Genomic DNA, 18,665 nt, shown 5'->3' on the forward strand with positions numbered 1-18,665 from the left:
TAGTCATCATATGTGCTGGAGTTTTAATGAAGAAGAGTGAAATTATTTCATTTTTGTGTCCATTATGAATGGTACAGGAAACTCTGGTCTTAAATTGCTCTGTGAAACCCTGATATTAGACACCAAAATGAGCTCCCTAGAAGGCTAGGAACAGATTGAGTGAGGAGGCTGCGGGCAGGTTTGGTGAGAGGTGTTTCATATGATCTTTCATATGATTTTGTGTAATACAAAAATGTTAAAATGGTAAAAGCTCAGCCAGATATTGTCACACTGCAGAATCAGTGACATTAGCTTATTAGATGCAATTGGCTGCAGTCTTTTTCCTGAAATGACTGTAGGGATAAGTTGAGCAAATGAGATAGATATTAGAAATGATATTGTATGTCCAGAAGAAACCTAGTTATTTGATAATTTGCATAAGACTTGCATATTTCCATAGATGCACAAAATAGTACTTTTAGTATCAACAACATTTCTTGTGATTTCTCTGTTTCTAGAGAAATAGCATATGCGCTATGCCTGTTGGTTTATTATACTTTTTTTGAAGATTTATATATAAACCCCCATATGCTGGCTACACACTGTGTTGGGGAGCTGGAGAGGTAGGAGAAGGGCAGGCAGGAGATAATGGCTCCTAATTCCTCAAATGAAGAGGAAAATTAAAACATGCATAAAATGACAATTTCCAGCAGCCAAGAGCAGGGCCAGGGAGTTTTTGACCTCCAGTCTTGTCCAGTTTTCTGGATTTTACTTGCTCCAAGTTGCTGGAGAAATGGGAAGCGTTTGGGCTCCCCACTGCCCCTCACTGAGTGGCTGCAAAGGTGCCAGGCCTTTTCGACACAGCCTGACTTTATTCCTGAATCCTGGCAGTCTCTCTCTTTCCTGTGCACAATTTGCAGCCAAGCTTCATGATGTGGAGCAAATAGCAGGAATGATGCAATCCAAGGTTTATGCTGAAAAATAGATCTGCAAAATGAGTTATTAGACCATATATCCCTTTTAAAAAATTATTTATTTACAGAAAAATCATTTTTCTTTCTCTTATGCTGCAATTAGTATATACGTGTGTGTGTATATATATATAGTTAAGAAATTTAGATGATTGGAAGTAAGGTAGTAGAATAGGGATGTGCACGTATGAGTGCGCATGCATTTTGTTGTAGTACTTTAGAGAGATAGCAATGTGTAATTGTTTTCTGCTAACTGTGTTTAATTATATGTTACATTGTAGAACATTGGTGATTTGTTATGACAGGAGACACTGTGGCACTGAATAAGAAAATATAATTCAAAGGTCATTTTGAATTGCTGCGTTGGAATCATGTGGAAGGTTTATATGCTGTCCTTGTGGTAGGAGGAGACAGGTATATCATCTGGATTTTCAAGTATTAACTTGGGGCTGTGTATGCATCTCAAGCAAGGACATTACCAGAGCTAAGGATTCAGTATTTACCACATTTAATGATTTGCATACTAAAAGGCAATCCTGAAAATATGCAACTGTTTTAATTAGAAATAACATATTATGCTATACAATATAATCCTTCAATTTATAAACTAATCCAGAGTAGGATTTAGAGAGATTTTTCTTTAAGTGAAATAACTGAAGATGTTTTATGAATAATTATATTTTTCATGTGTTTTACATTGTATGCATGCCAGTGTTCTGAGCTTCAGGAAGCTTTTGGAAAAGACGTCCTGGCTGGGCTGAATGAGCCATCATAGTCAGCACTGAGGCTACAGAGCCAAACTTACAGATTGCCATCCTCCCTTCCTTTAAGAGCCCTCATTTCCATGGAAAGCTGGTGCACGACTGCTTATGCTGGGCTCTGAATTTTTTTTAGGTCACTTTTACCCAGCTCCCCTTTGCAGACTTCCATAAGAAGTTTTATTTTATGAAGACCTGGAAAGGAGAATGGAGCCAAGGCAGGACATGTGCCAGCAAGGCAAATAACAAGTGCCCTGCCACCCCTCGGATGGCACCACACTGGAAACCCCTTAGGAGGGGTGTCCTGCTGGCACCTTGCAAGCCAGATTCAACCCACAAAGTAAACACATTTGGCCAGCTTCCCTGTGCATGGGATCTTAGCCTAACTCACCTGCACATAACCATGCACGCTGCCTCTGGGCTCATTCAGTTCTGGGAAGTGGCTTGATTTGCCTGCAGAAATATGTCTGTAGCAGCATTTATCCAGAGATACGAGATGCTATGCTATTGTTTAATCTTCAGAAAGATATACCTTTCTATAATCACCCTCAAATATTAGAAATAACAGTAAGCTCTAAGAATTTTCTTTCCTCCCTCCACAACTCTATGATAAAATGCTGTCTAAATTGTCTAGACATCTAGACTAGGAAGAAGTTAGGGGGAGTAAGTTATCTTAAAATGAATTATATATTAAATAGCCATTCAAGTTAGAAAATCAATACTTGAAGGTTTATATTTCTCTCATGTATCTTTTATCGGCTCTCTGTTTGCAAAGCATTTCATGATTAATTTCTTTCATGATGTTGTAATTTCATGCTGGATGCTGCCACTGGAATAGTATATATTAAAAAAAAAAAAAGCTATAAGTGGTTTCAATACTCTCCAAATGTGCTGCGGTGAATATTTTGTTGTAAAACTAGGAGATCATTTAATATTTTGTCTTAGAAATTAATTTTAAGTTAACTTAGTAGTTTAAAAAGGGTGATGAATTAATTACTTCTATATTACCCCCCTGAAACATTCAAGTTCTTCTACAGCTTCTTTAAAATAATATTTTTCTTACATGCATGTGATTTCTGGTAGCTGTCATCTTTGTAATAACAAAGCAATTGTTTTGTTTTCCCCTGATGTGCAGAAGCTATGCCTGTTCCAGACCAGCCCTCGTCTTCGGATAAGACAAGTTCCCTTAGTCCGGTGTTGAACACATCCAACGGCGATGGCTCCGAAACGGAGACGACCTCTGCAATTCTTGCGTCGGTTAAAGAACAGGTATGCAAGTGCCACATCTGCATGCTGGAAGACTATCTGGTTTAGTGAATTCTACCAAAGTTTTATAGAGGGCTTCTGAATAATTGTATTTTCAAAATGAGTTTTAAAATGTGTGTTGCAAAGACCCTAAAATATTTCTTCTCTGTCCTACCATAGATTGAATATAATTGTTGAACTGTTCATTTTATTCTTTACCTTTTACTGTGAGCAGGGGTTTTGGAAGATACTCATTTTCTTATTGGTAATTTTCATGTGGCTTTGCAGTGTAAAAGCATGGCATATAAGCACTGCAGACAAAAATCATTGTACTTTGATAAAAAGACATGCCCTTGTCCTTGTTTTTTGGAATATACCAAATCCTACTTTTGGTGTTGGAGGTTAATCATATTTTCTGCTTTTGTAAAGACAAATGCAAGAAAGACAGGTTGTAATGTGGAGCTTTGTATCAGGATTTATATCGGATCATTATAATAGAATTATCCTTAGTTTAGATATTTGTATAGATATTTTCTTCTAGCATAATAGCATTACTTGAGCGTGTACCATTATCTCAGCTTAAAAACAGAGTTTCAGCTTATGATTCTACAATATTATGTTACCTCTGATGATGGAAACATTTTCAGTAAAGTGATGTAGGTAGAAGATATATTGTGTCTTTCCAGTAGAATGTGAAATAGTATTGAAGCATGAGAAGTTATTTTCTCTTGTTGAATTTTGGGATTGTGTTGCTAGTTTATGCCTAATTTTATATACTTTTAAGTGGAAAAAAATCAATAAATTAGTGAATTGATAACTAAGGAATCAGTGCTGAACACACTAGCCAAAAGAATTTTAAGTGGAAAAAATATTAGCCAAGTTATTTTGATTCCTGTGATTGCAGCAAAACAGAGCCCACAAGGAAGGAGCTCTGCAATCTCTTATCATAAGGAATAGCCTAGCCAACTAACCTATAGTGTTGGTGGCGAACAAAGTAATTTGTTGGATCACAGATTGTGATAAACTGGTAATTGAGAATGAATTTTGGATCCCAATGAATTCCTGAAAATATATGGTGACTTCAAATAGGGCTTAATAGAAACCGCTTATATTCTGCCACACTCACTATTGCAAAGGCCGTGTGACTCCAAGCTTTGTTGGCTTTATTATTTTATAGTTATGACTTGAAAGCAAACCTGATTTGGGGCTTTTCCTCTTCCCAACACTATTTTGTGTTTTGCCATGTTTGCACTATTTAGTTTGTTCCTGGAAGAATTCTAGGAAAAGGCACCATTTCCATTTTCCAGCAGCTAGAGAATTACACTAGTCCTGTAATAGAGGAATAGATGAAGGAGGCTGCTAACAGTCTGAATGTACAGATGGGTAGTGTCTGCTTCTTAGAAAGAAAAGTGCTTTCTGAAAGAAAAGTACTTCACTGCTTGGTAATTGCTTTTGCTTAATGTCACTCTTGCCTTTAGCCAGAAGTATGCCTGGAATTTTAGAAATATGAACACGATTATGCAAAAGTGTTGATAACAAAGGAAAAGATGATCAAGTTCATAATGCAGGTGTATTTGGATGAATCAAATATGTTGCATACTTGTATTGTGCTAATTCTTTAAAAGTGTTGTGTTGCTGCTTTTAATTCTCTTAGCACACGTATTGCCTGTTTATAGGCTGTTTTCTCATGAAGTATCTAGAACAGTATCTTTGGATGGCTGCAGCGAAGTAAACTGCAGGTTTTATAGCATGGAAGGAGGGGTTTCAAATCTTTGAAGGGGGCAGGATATGCAAAAGAAGGTGGCAGAAGACTTTATAGATACTCCGTTTACCTGTTTCAGTTAAACTTCCTACATGAAGCATAAATGATTTACTCAAAATCCGAAGCTTTGCTGTGCCTCGTTTGAAGACCACTTATTTGTGTCCTGTGTATTTTGACGAAAGGTCTGTAAAAATTGTGTCAAGAGATTTTGCTTGCTATGCTAAATGGAATCAATAGCAGTTGGTCATAACTGGATCAGAAGATTTTGCCATGTGCTTTTAAAGATCGTGATCTGCCAAAAATAGAAACAGAAAATGAGTGTTTTGTTGTAGAAAGGTTAGAGATATTTAAGAAATTAGAACCCCAAACTCCCTTTTTTAATGGGTAAGCCGTTTCATTTGTGTTTTTCCCCTGGATAAGTACACGGAATTGCAGTCAAGTATCATACTTTTGGGGAAAGAAGTTATGAATTTGGGAATATTCAATGCAGATTTGGTCCGTTCTAACTTCTCAATGTCAGCAAGCACTGCTGGAGGTGACACATAGGCCATATTTTGCATAACTAAGAATTCATGAGATGCTAGGCAGTGAGCTTTGGCTGAGGTGGTTCCAAGCTGCCCTCATTAAGAGGGCTTGTAACTTGGGGAAAAATTAAAGCTGAGGATTTTATCAGGCAGTCAAAATTAAGAGCATCAGAATCAAGGTTTTGCAGCCTGAGGAGAATTGAAATGTGTGACCAATAGTGTGACCAGTGAACACATCTCAGAGCACTTTTCACCGTTATCCAATTAGTGAGCCTAAAATCTGATCACAGATTGACTTTCACAACTGTTTCCCCTTTTAAATTGAATGCTCTGTTGTACCATATGATATTCGCCTGCATAAAATCTCATTGTTCCTTTATAGAAACTAATAATTTCAATAATGATCTTAACTCTTCTGTGGCTTTCCTATATAGAATCAATTATAATAAGTCCTTATCTTGCTCTCCTTCAAGCATCAGACTCTTTGCCTCTAAAAGTTTTAGCATCTCACTTTTGGACCTGAGCTCGTTGTACTTCAATATTTAAGTTCTTTTATTATCTCTCACAATAGCATGTGTGGAAGTGAATATATTCACACAACATAATTGTATTCACATAATTACAGAAGTCCCATGTTGCCAATGAGATTTTCAGATATTCCAAGTAGAGATTTCCCCCTTCATTTTGCCATCTTTTTTCATTAATACATTGTTTTTCAGATATTAGTAGAGTAGAATAGGAATTGGACTAGGCTGCATGACATATTTTGAATGCCAGAAGTATAAATGCAATGGATACTGTACTACTAAGTTGATGGATGGACCAACACTTGTGAAGCTTGATTAGTACAGTTAGTGCTTCCCAGATGTGTCCTCAAGTTGATGGGATTGCTTTTGAGATGTTTGATTCCCAATGTTAGAATCTGGAAATCGAGTAGGGAAGTTTTGAGAGAGTCTTCACAGGGCTGGTGAAGAAGGAGGAAATCACTTAATACCCTTGTTCTATGCCCTGCTGTATTGGTTTCTGGAGTTCTCAGTTTAATGTGGTCTCTTCTAGCTTTTTTGGAGCAGCTGCAACTGTATTCAGTGTATTACTTCTTGGGAAGTGGAAGATTACGGGAGTGCCGGGACTAGAGATGCAATTTTCCTTCCAAACCAGGCATACTCTGTGTAGTGCCAAAGATGCAGTAGCCACAGTAGAGAGAGTATGAAGAAAACAATCAACCAACCAACCAAAATTCCCTGGAAGGAAGGTAAAAGAAAAAAAAAAAAAGATATGGATGATAATCCTAAATATATTTGTTTGGGGCTCTCTAAAATGAACTAAGAGCAGAAAGGCTTTTGTAAAGTTTTAGAGTGATAGAAGAGTAGTGAGGGAATACACAGCAAATACCTTACAGCAAAACCACCTTTGAAGAGAAGGAAGAAAATGTCTAGTGTCAGAATAAAATGAAATATTATGCTATTTTGACATAAAGTACTGTTGAAAAATTAATAATTCAGAGATTTCAGGGAAGTTAGGTAGAATGCTGCCTAGTGGCAGCTTAGTCTAATGCTAACCTAGAGCCCTATTAGAGGGCATCAGAAAGACAGGTACAGGACCTTTTGCTAACACGCAACGGGGATATGAACACCTTTGACACATTTGTTGCCCCAAAAACACTCCTCTCCAGCTGTTGAAGGGACATCTGTTGCCATTAGTGGGGAAAAAACCATAGATCCCCTAAAAAGTATTAATGTTAATATCCGAATTTTAGTTTAAAATATTTTAAAAATTAATATATTAAATGTTGCTGATCTCTCTCTCCTCTCCTCCCCCCTCCCCGTCTAAATCAAGCCTTTTAATCAGCTTAGCAGAATACATTCTCAGTCTTACCTTGCTTTAAATTCGGTCCTTGAAAGAACCCAAATTAACAGAGGTAGGAATGGCTAATCACACCGCGCCCGCTTCTCTGTAGATGCAGCTCCCTCTGCCCTACTGACAGACCTGACTGATGGACAAGTAATAGGGGCTTTGGGCATTTGTGTTTGGGCTTCTTTTTCGAGGGAGGGGTGCTGGATCAGTTTGCCAACTTGTTTTCAAAGGTAGCGTTTCTTGGCACAGCTGCTGTAAAAATATGCTTCATGCTCTGGGCCGAATAAAGTGCTTTTTGTAGTATTGGCATCGGCGCAGCAAGCTCAGGGTAGTATTGCTGTGTAAAAATGAGCAGAGGGTTCAGGTGCACCTACCCTACTTCCTTGGCTAGACAAGCCAAGGCTTCCTTTACGTCATTCTGAAAACGTGAATTCCTCTATTGTGGTTTACAATTTGTTTTTGTGTGTTTTCTCCTGAGATGGCATTTTCCACCCCGATGTGTTTACTGCTAAATGGAGCTATATCTTTCTTTGGGTTATTTAAATCTTTTGTATTCTAGAAAAAAATATTTAAGAGGTAGTTTAATGCTCTGCATGTTGCACTTCGATAAAAATACATTACAAGTCTGTTAAAGGAAATTTAAATTAAATCTAAACCTGGAAGTTAAAGTGCATTGTCTCCTATCTTAACTTTGAGGATGACTTCATGTGGTATGATTAATATTAAAAGAACTGAGAGGTACATAATAAATTCATTTTAGCAATGTGTGTACTTCTTTCTTTCTGCAGAAAAAGTATTTGTGAAATTTCTGGTGACAGAAAATTATTTTGTCATTGCCTCTAATCAGAAGCTTTCCAGTTTGAAGGGGTAAAATGCCCACAAAAGATATTAACCTTTAAAAAAAAACTGTGAAGGTTCTTTATAAAGTCCAAGACAAATGATGAATGGATTAATTCCTAAATTCTTTTTATTTTTTTATTTTTTAATCAAAAAAGCAAACCGATGTCCAAAGGACCAAAAAGTCCTTTTTTTTTTTTTTTTTTCCCTTTTTCAAAAAGACATTTTTGGGGAATTTTACTTTTGGAGAGTTTTACTTACACTCATTTTTGGACACTCTTTCGGCATATTGGCCGTCCACATCCTTGCTGGAAACTGCTGCTGCACAGGAAGGTGACTGCATCAGATCCTGCAAATGGCTTTGATCCTTCTTCCTAAGTCAGCAGATTCACCTGGAAATTCTCAGGTTTTTACTACGTTTGGTAAAATGGCAGGAGTTATTACCTTCTTGGTCAACCACAGCTAATTTTTAATAGCCTAATTCTGAATGAATACTTGAATACTAATTTTGTTCAGAGGGGAAAAGTGGACTGTAATGTGCTTTTTTTTTTTTTTTTCCACAAAGCAGTGCTCGTGTGTGTTAAAAGCTTTTCCAACACAATTTGCATTGTTCTGCTTGTTCCAAGTCACAGAAAATAAGAGGATACTGGGTTATTTTTTCCCATCAGTAACGAATACCATTTCTTAGATTAGGGCTTTCTGTTTGGCTACATTTTCCACTCTTGCCTCCACATGAAGGTGCTCGTTGGGTCCCTACCGCCATTTGAGGCAGCCTCCTGGTATAGCTCCAAGACACTGCTCTGCTGGGTGAACGCTGGCAGGCAGGGCCTTGAATTTTGCTTGGGCCTGGCTTTTCCTGGGCGGATAACACTAGGAAAGGAGGGAGCAAGCTGGAGCTCTGGCAGAAGGGTAAGTCCTTCAGCCACTCTGCATGGCTGTGGTATGTGTGGGCCGATCGCAGGGGTGCCTGGCGGCATTAAAAGACATCATAAAATGTGTGTGTAATGGTGTTTCCCTTCTACAGTCTATAAAGAGCTGTAAGCATCCCACAGCTTGTATGCAAAAACTGTACCCGCTTTAGAGGTTTTTAATGCTGAGGCCAGCTGATGGAGTGTAACACATGGGCAGTAATAAATGTGAGGGCGAGGGTTGGTAGCTGCTCAAAGGGAGGGTTGACATGGTGCCTGTTTGTGGATATTGAACTGGCGGTGCTACTGTTGCTGTGCTCCAGCACGCGCCAGGTTCACTGTCACATGCCAAAATAAAAATTGATAGCCTACGCCACAGTGATGCCTCCCTAAATGCTGAAGAGCTAAGCTAAATTAATAACTCATATCAGTACCCTTAACTTACTGCTTTAGAAGCAGGCAAAAATGTAAAGGCTGATGACAAGAACATTAAGTTCTTGTCATTTACTGTTGTAAAGTGAAATACCATTTATTCTGTGAATCTATAAAAATATATACAAATGAAAAAGTACTTCATACTGGAGTGGCGTGTGGGTAATATGCAGCTGTATTCTCTTATCTGGCACAATAAATTATCCAGTGCTTAAAACCTTAGTGGATTGTTTCCGTAAGAAACGGAGAATGATCATTACCAGATATTTTTGGTGCATTTGGCTAGTTAACAAAGACCATGCATAGCTATGTTTTCATGAATGCATTGGGAACAAATGAATGAAAAGAAATCTGTCTGTCTGGTTTTCAACAGTTTGCTCTGAACAGAAACCAATGTTCTCCCTCCTCTTTTCATCCATAAAAAGATCCATGGGAAGCTTATGCTTCTCTGTTTTTCCCATCACACACAATTTGGCTTCTGATGCTTTCCTGTTGACAGCTGTATCCACTCCTTCTCAGTTCATCTATGGTCATGCAAAGAGCTATTTTATGGTGTGTTTTTGTGAATTAGAACAATACATAATTTATGTCTTGTGATGATAATCTTAAAAGAAAAAAAAAAAAAAGGATAGGTTAGTTTGTAGCTAAAATGTAAGATTGTAGGCATAAGTAGCCAATGTTTAACACTGTAAAATATCTGCAAGGTTTTCCACAGTCCTAACTACTGCATCTGAATATTTTTCCTTTAAAAATTTTCACCCTTAGTTGCTCTAATAGCAGCTTCTCCACTTTACAAGCCTTCACTGATTGAAGACCTTGTATGATGACAGCTTGTTAATTATTTTTGACTCATATTGTGGAATATTTTTAAAAATGTCTTTTCGTGAATCTTGCCTTGGTTATTTTACTTGAACACTGTGGCTGTGCAGTTCATACATACATGATGGCAGTCAATGGCATCTTTTAGTATGTCAGCACAAATGTATAGCGAAGACTCTTAATTAAAATATCTTAATTTGCATCTCTTCTATTCAGTATTTTACTTATTTTGTTATACTTTGTAGCTTGAACTTTCATTTGAATGTGTGTTTCAGTTATTTTCTTCCTGATTTCTCATCTGCACAACCCCAAAAAGATATAAATGTGTATAGAGGTTTTTTCTATTATCAGTGATGAAGCCAAATGAGGGATGAATGGGCGACCTAAGAAAAGTGTGGAACTTTGGGTTGATGATGAACAGGATTGTATTTAATATTGAAAAAGATGCCAAAGTTGCTGAAATTAAAATAATTCTAACTTTCAGTTTTAATATTCTTCACATATTCCTTCCTAGTTGACTATATTTATTCTTAACCTTTCTTATCTCAGTATGTGCCTGGGAGAATTATTTAATTATGGAGACAACATATCCTTGTAGTAGTGGTCTAATGTTGGCTTCTTTTTTTCTCTTCTCTTGTGATTTCTAAATTAATTGGCTCTGATAATAAAACACTGGGCAATTTTTAAAATGTTTCTGTTCATTATTGAAGAGTGTTGTATTAGAAAGCTCAGTTCAATTCCGTTCAGCTTAATAAATCGGTTAAAAAGATTAAGAGCAACTGTATTCTTTTTTTACAGGATCTTGGTTATTTTTGTGTCAGGGAAAATCTCAGACTGCTTTGGTTTCTCTTTCCGAAAATCTTCTTGAGACTTTTCAGAACTTAGTCTTCTGCATTCCCTGCTGCAGGATGGTTGAGAAAGGTTCAGCCTTATGATAGTAAAAAACAAGCCCAGACTATTCTTCGAAAGAATATAAATGTGATTTCTAACACTATGCGTGTGCTGACCTTGAATTGAGTGTAATTCCAGGGTCGTTGGCTTTATGTAATACCATCCATTTCTCTTCCATTATTTCTGGAGAAGGTAAATTGATGAAATCAGAAGTGTCAAAGCCTGGTTGAAGCTGAAGTTTGGGGCGTAGAATACCAAGGAGTGATTCTGCAAGTATGTTGGTAGCAGAAGGAAGCTCAGAGAAATGTGAGTCCAGGAGTGAATTCTGGGGGCAATCTTACGATGGATCACACAGAAAGTCCCTAGGAAGCTAATGGAAGACATTTTCTCTGTACGCATTTCTAGACATGGGTCTTATTCTAGAAGAAGATAAACAGCCCAGGTTTCTTAAGCGTAATTCCTGCTTTACTAATCTGATTGTCTTCTGTGATGAAAAGACTGACAGTGTAAACGAGGCTGATGTGATATATGTTCCACTTAGATGAAGACTTTCGATACCTTTTGCCGTGTTGTTGTCAGTGGTCAGTATCCTCAAGAGCTGAGGAAACGTAGTGTGGAATAATGTAGATTGAAAATGAGCTGGACTACTGGACTGATTTGACAGTAATCAATACCTTTTAACAGCTAGCAGCTAGTGATAAGTGAAGTACCCCAGGGGCTGTGTCTGGTATTCATGCTATTCAATATATTCATCAGCTTGTAACAGACTCGGGCAGAATGTGCCCTCACCAAGTTTGTGAGCGATGTTAGTTAGAGTTATGGTTAGAAAGCTGAAATGGAGCTTCAGCCTTAAAGATTTTTGAGTCCTTGAGAAGCTTGAGCACTGAGCCAATGGAGAATTTGGGTAATTAAAAAGAGCAGGGCAAAATTCTGCACCTGTGACAACGCAACCCCGTGCATCAATACGGGTTTGTAATCGTGACAACTTCAAGGAGGCAATAAGGTGGTGTCCAATCTTTCCTAGGAGCAATATAGAGTTTAGCAAAGGGTAACACAGCCGTTTATTGCAGCTTGTGAACTTCACGCTGGACATGGGAAAGCTTTTTCATGAGGTTTCTAAAGTATATGAGCAGATGGCCCGAAAAGTCTGTGGTAGCTTCATCCTTTCAAGAGTTAGCTATACAAATCCTAATCTAGGGTTGGGAATTGTTGTGTTCCAAGTGGCAAGTTGCACTAGATGATCTTCAGCCAAAATTACTAAGGTTCAATAGTTCTATAATAATTCCATGATAATGCACAATTATTTTCAAACTGTAGTTTATACCTGTGTATCTATAGTGTGGATAACATATTTCTTTTTCTTTTCATAAAGCTCATTACAAGATTAGAAACTGAGGATAGTAGCCGATTATTGCAGAATAATCTAATTGATCTTTTTCAGTGTTTGTATTAAGTGATAAAGGAATGTAGTAGTAAATCAGCCAACAGCCTGGGCAGGACTGATGGATGAAGGGAAAAAAACAGCTAAAGTAGAACAGGGAATAGAAAGTTTTTGTTAAGATTTGCTTTTCAAATTCATTTTATTTATTTTTTCTTCCTTGAAGATGCCCTTTATTTTTAGATACAGATTTCACTTTCTAAGGAGGTTATAGAGACCAAGCCTTTGCTTCTCATACTTGACCAGATCTTAGCATTTGCATGGAGCATTTTCCACAAATGTGGAAAAACAAACAAACATGTTTTTGTAAAATTAATAATACAAAAGTATAAAGATAAAGAGGCAAAAGTAGCCTCAAATTTCTTTTCTTTTTTTTTTTTTTTTTTTTTTTTTTCTCCCAGGCTTTATACAAGTGATCATTTCTATTAGCTCTTAGGTTGCTATTTTTCTTGAAATGAAAATAACCACATTTCCCTAAATTTCAGATAGGTTGCAGGTATAAATACACGAAGAGTGGCAGCACTGGTCCTTTAGGGGAGGCAGTGCTTGTGTCCGTTGGTTCATTTATCAGGTGAATATCTGGAGAAAGCCAAAATAGCTACAGGTACTATGTTACACCCTTCAATGCAGCAAATTATCTTATGTGGTGGTGAACCTTCCCTCTGGGGGAAGCTAATTCGCAGAAGCTTTGTGTCTTCATGTGTGATTTGAACCTTAGGTCACACAAAATGAAGGCTCCTAGCAAATAAATTGGAAAACTCATTACCTGATCGTCGGTTTAAATAAACAGATCAGAAATGAGGGCAAGATATTAATGAAAAAGACCATTTATGCTGCTGCAGGAAGCTGGCGGGCTTTGCTTGGTCTCAGTGGGACAGAGAGTGGGCAGCACTTCTTTATTGCATGATCAGGTCTGCAGGAGACTCTTCATTGGGCTTATCTTTGGATTCAGAGAGTATTTTCTGGTGCTTGGCCAGCCTTCTTTAGAGCTGGGGGAGATCTGCAGTGCAATACTTACAATAAACAATTTTGGTTACATAGCAATATATTACAGTAATGTATTTATTTAATGCTTTATTTTTTCCGTAAAACTTGAGTGGTTGACACGAGACAAAAGGATTGTCTAGAAGAGATACAGCTCGTGTTTTTTTAGGGATTATTTAGAAGAAATTCCAGTGTCAAAACTGACAGGATTAGGGTTATTTGCCCAGCAAGTGGAATTATTGCATGTTTCTGTCTACTTTATTTGACTTTGTAAAAAAAAAAAAAAAAAAAGTAGCCTTATACCACTACCTGTTCCATCCTCCCTCCCTTCTGGGTTAAATCCTGAGGCAGGTTTGATACTTTAAAGAAAATAAAGTACTTAACTTCTGGTGGGTATTCTGTAGTCTCCTGGGATGTTGTATCTTCAAAACCTGCCACAGTTTATAGTGTCTAATACATTTTATCTTCGTCATTTCTACTGCATTTTTTGTTCACAGTCCTTTTCAAAGTACACTTCATCTCCCATTACTAAAACTCAAGTAAGCTCTGCATTTGATTATGCCTTCAAAGACATAATCTTCATTGAATTTATGTATTTTTGACTATTTAAAATAGTTTTCTGGTAGTCTTCGTGGTTACCACACAAAGGAATCTGCTTTCCTTCTTAGATACTGCCTAGATTTGGAAACAGGTGTCAGCTTGGTGTTATACCCTAGTAGGCTGTGCTGTTCTGAACATGTTCTGAAATAGCTGCGTGAAGAGATAACGCTTGTTAAAACAAGGATTTCTTATCAGGAGTAGGCTTTTAAAGTGTGTTGGTTACTGGATATTAGTCTTTTATGCACTTATTATTAGCCCAAATGAAGTTGTTGTCCTGCAGAGCAAGTATTACCACCCACTGTTAAAATGTCTGTGCGTTTATATGACTGTGTTTCCCAAGCGAGGTTTGTTTTATTGAAATTTGTGGAAGGAATATGTTTCCTGTGCAAGAACAACAATAATCCCCAATAACTACTTGTTTTTTTGGCCAAGCCATGAGGCGTCCTTGCCTATCACTGGTTGCTGTCATGTCACTTTCGAATGTTAAGTGAATCACTTGGTCTTCAGAATATTCTTTTCATCATCACTTAACACCATCTATAGAAGTTGTTCTAAACATCTTTTCTTTATCGGCATAGACTGCATAAGGAGACAATTGAGATGACCCTAATATAGGCACCCCTTCCCAGGAGCTTTACAGCCAATAACCAACCAAGCTTGTGCTAGCAAGCCCAGTAAGACCTAAGGTAGCTCATGTGATTGGGTTAATTCACTACAGACTGTTCAAGCCATTGTATAAACATCTGTATTCATCAGCAATGCTAGAGTCAAGTTCTCAACGTGTTTTCTTGTAAACATAATCAGCAAAGGGTCCTGTCTAATCCTGCAGATACTTGAGCATGGCACGATGTACATTTTACAACATAATTGTCATTTTACAACTAATGAAGTTCTTTAAATGAGTTATTTGCAAGTCAGAGAGCTTAGAGATTTGAGCTGAATCCAGGTTTAATTCTGAAGAGTGAGCTTTGAAGACAGGGATTCAAATTATGATAAAGTTAATTATAAAAATGAATCCCTATAGAATGTATAAAAGCAATTTATGTATAAATTTTCCAAAATAAGTTATGCAATGTACAAATCTGTGACATTTTACCTCTTTTAATGGTGGAACTTATTTTCTTGTCTGAAAAAAGTATGACTATTGTATTTACATAACTTTAATACAATAAGCTATCTGTAAACATGTTATGCTGATAATTAATTTTATATACACTACATATGTGGTATATTATTTTTTGGAGATCTGTCTAGTTTTTATACTTAACTTTGAAACCCCTCTTAATATAAAGTAAGACCTGTAGCTGTGTTAGGCTTGCTGAGAATTCGAGACTACTCCTGAAATATTTCTAAAGGCTTGAAATCATATAGCATACTGGAAAAAGGCTATGTTTTTTACAGTAAAAGGAGATATTAAATTAATACCTCAATGTTTTGAGGAAGAGGTCTTGCTCCTTCTCTTTTGGCTTAAAAACTACTTTTGTATTTTGTCAGTTTTAACGGGATTGTTTTCTAGAAGGCAATGCTATATTTTTTCCAGTAGCTAGAAAGAAATAACTGAAAGAAAATGATTAGTTAAGTATCCACATTAATAATTTTAAAAATGCAAATATGTTATAAATTCTTTTGGGGACACCGTTATTAAAATGTCTGTGTTTCTGTAGGAGGTTAGATTATCTGAGCACCTTTGATCTACAAAATGAAAAGTAATATGCAATCTTTGTGTGCATTTCCTCCAAAGTAAGCAATTTAGAGATAAAAATCTTAAAACTGACTAAAAATGCATGTGCACAAACCCTCCAAAGCCAGCCATCCTTTCAGAGGCAAGGGCCTCCTGACTGTGTCTGGCAGAAGGGTGTAAAATGTTTTACTGGAGCACAAGTATGGTGTGTAACACACTTCGGTTAAGCATGTGGAATCTGGGCAGAAATAGTGTCTGAAAGTCGATACTGGGTTTCAAAATAACGTCATTTATTGGTGAGAGGCATTTAATTAAAGCTTCCCAAACTAACCCTTTCATACACTACCGCGTAGTAATTCCACACCACTGCATCAGACTGGAGATGAGGTTGAAGGGAACAACCTCTGTCCAGCAAGGTTGCCAAAATGCTGCTTGTAATTAGATTTGTGTTTAGTGAAGCCAACTGCTAAAATGTCGGTTTCCTCATATAAAATCAATCCTGTCCATCTCAGGTTTGTTTGCTTGGTAAATCACTTTTCCGCACATCCTATTTCGTAGGTTAGCAGAAACTATACCTGAAGACTTAAAGCTGCTTGGCCCAGAGATGATTTAGCAGTAATGTAGCTTAACGCAGCAAGCAGCGCTGATGGAGGTACCCCTGTGAGAAGACAGTAGCAGCATATCTTTTGAAAATGGAATTACTTGCAAGAGCTCAAAAGACAATGTATCACTTCATATAAGCGGATAAAATACATAGCCAGGTAGTACAGAGTCATGTACCAGTCTTATTAAACCAACATAGTGGCAAAAATGCAAATAGCTGTGGGACGTGAGATGGCAAATACAAGAGGTTATGAGTCCTGGTACTTGCCCTTAAGTACAGTCGACTGTAGGTTGTACAGCTCTGTATAACCTCTATGGTTTAAAGAGGCACAGAAGCCTCAGGTACAATCCTCTCACGTTGAAAGATCATAATAACCCACTGGTTATAATGCTATTATTAGGTCTGTTATGTTTATTAAAACAAAGAGTGTTCTCATCTGATGGAATTGTTTTTCTGATTTTAAATTTCAAGACTGCAACAGAAAGTTACTTTATGAACCATAATAATATTAGCCTTGATAATATAATAATTAACAAGCAAACAAATTGACACCAGTCCCTGCGTTATAGTTGTTTCAGCACCATTTCTGTCGATTTCGGAGCACCTTTGTCCAAGATAATGAAATTAATGCTTATTTCTGTAGGACCTTTTCATAAAACTTGAGCAGCTTTTCTCCGTCAGGGTTTTCTAATAGTTTATGACACTAAAGCTCAAATTGGAGGAACAGTATTTGTTCTCCGTGTCTTTCCAGTGTTTTGTGAAGGGTTATTTTGTTTGTGCATTCATTCATAGCTCATATGCCTAATGCTAGCCTCAGTTGAACAAACAAATGTAGCATTAAACAAAAGAGGCACTTTGGAATAACAACTAAATATTTTATCTTGGCTCACAGTAAAACATGAGAAGTCAAATGCTATATTCTTGATTTGATTGTCTTTTATTTATGCTCTTGCCTGGTGTGCCTGTAAACCTCACCTGTCAGCACTTTTAAATATGCTTTCCTCTGGCTGTCATGTTTGACTACAATGAAAGCTTTCCATTGCTGGAATCTATCCTTTGGTTTGTTTGTTGGTTGGTTCCCTGAGAGAAGGGAATTACTCTGCTTGTAGGAAAAAGGTTGTTCAATGTGATTATTTGGATAGTATAGTAAATTTGTTCCTTACCCACATGAGTAGGTAAATAAAAATAGATGCTTACAGAGATACCATGCTGTTGTTTCAACAGAAGGGAAAAAAATGGTGTTTCTGCAACAGAAGGAAAAAAAAAAAAGAAAAATGTTTCTGCATTATTTTTTTCCTTTTAATTAAGAATTTTACTCTGTTTCAAGTCTTTGAGCAAGTTATGTTTGATGTTTGCATTCCTTAGTGAATACCCAATATGTTCCTCAGTTCTGCTAGTTAAACTCATTTTCTCTGTTTCTGATACAGCATATGATAATAAATGGTTTAACATAGAACAGCATTTTCTTGACTGCCTCTTAGAAATTCCCAAGGAAAAGGAAATTAAGAGAGTATACACACATACAACTGGGTTTCAGGCCCAAGCCTGTGAATGTCCTCACCCAGAGCAACAACAATCTTTGTGTTTAATTTTGGGTTGTCTTTACTCAAGAGTTTGGATTTTGAAGTTAGGGATTCACATTGTCACGCTTCACAAGCAGAAGCCCTAGGTATGTCTTTTTTGATGGAAAATGAGATTTTCCTGCAACTACAGAACAAAGAAGGCAGAACTTGCAGAAAAAAGTACTGAATGCATCCACCTTAATCTGCTTTTTGCAGTGACAAAGCATATGGGAGATGTGCTGCATCTCTCCAGGAACAGAGCAGGGTTTCCTCATGTTACTGAGACCTCTTCAGAAGGAACTCTGATTTGCAGGGCAAACAGCACTACACCGGTTCATGAGAGTCTCAGACCAGACCCTAACCTGTAAGCTTGCCTAATAGTAGTTTAGCCTAATAGAGTTTAGCCTAATTTTCTCAAACTCAGCTGTATTTATGAGGTATTGTGTACAAAATATGGAAGTACTTTTTATTTGGTCCATTAATTTGCATGCTTAACTTTTTTTTAGGTTTGTTTGATATTGAATAGTGTTGAGGATTTAGTATACGAATTTGGAATTCATATAAGAGCCACAGTATAGGTAGGCTGTATAAATATAAACACGGTTAAATCAGTGTGATTTCTCCAGATTAAACCAAGAGGGTGAAATTAGGATTTGTTTGAGTTACAGTACAAGTGGTAAACATGTAAATATTATGTCTTTTTGAGAAATAACACTTGTTTCTCCTGTTTGTAAAATAAGTCAGATAAAGATGAGAAATAGTTTAATTTCAGAGGAGTTTAATGAAATCCTCATCTTGGTTAAATAATAAAGCATT

General features: G+C 37.0%; 1 protein-coding gene across 3 annotated transcripts in view; it reads left to right on the forward strand.

The window, feature by feature from the left end:
• CTNND2 (catenin delta 2) overlaps positions 1–18,665 on the forward strand; it is a 550,669-nt gene that overhangs the window by 95,360 nt on the left and 436,644 nt on the right. For all 3 annotated transcript variants that reach the window (XM_088528913.1, XM_088528914.1, XM_088528912.1), the window contains exon 2: positions 2,844–2,977. In XM_088528913.1, coding sequence (XP_088385039.1) covers positions 2,849–2,977 — 129 coding nt within the window. In that variant the 5' untranslated portion in view covers positions 2,844–2,848. The remainder of the gene's footprint in view (positions 1–2,843; positions 2,978–18,665) is intronic.

Source organism: Tinamus guttatus, unplaced genomic scaffold, assembly GCF_059628265.1.
Source record: "Tinamus guttatus ecotype Peru unplaced genomic scaffold, ASM5962826v1 Tinamus_guttatus_pri_ptg000315l, whole genome shotgun sequence".
NCBI lineage: Eukaryota > Metazoa > Chordata > Aves > Tinamiformes > Tinamidae > Tinamus > Tinamus guttatus.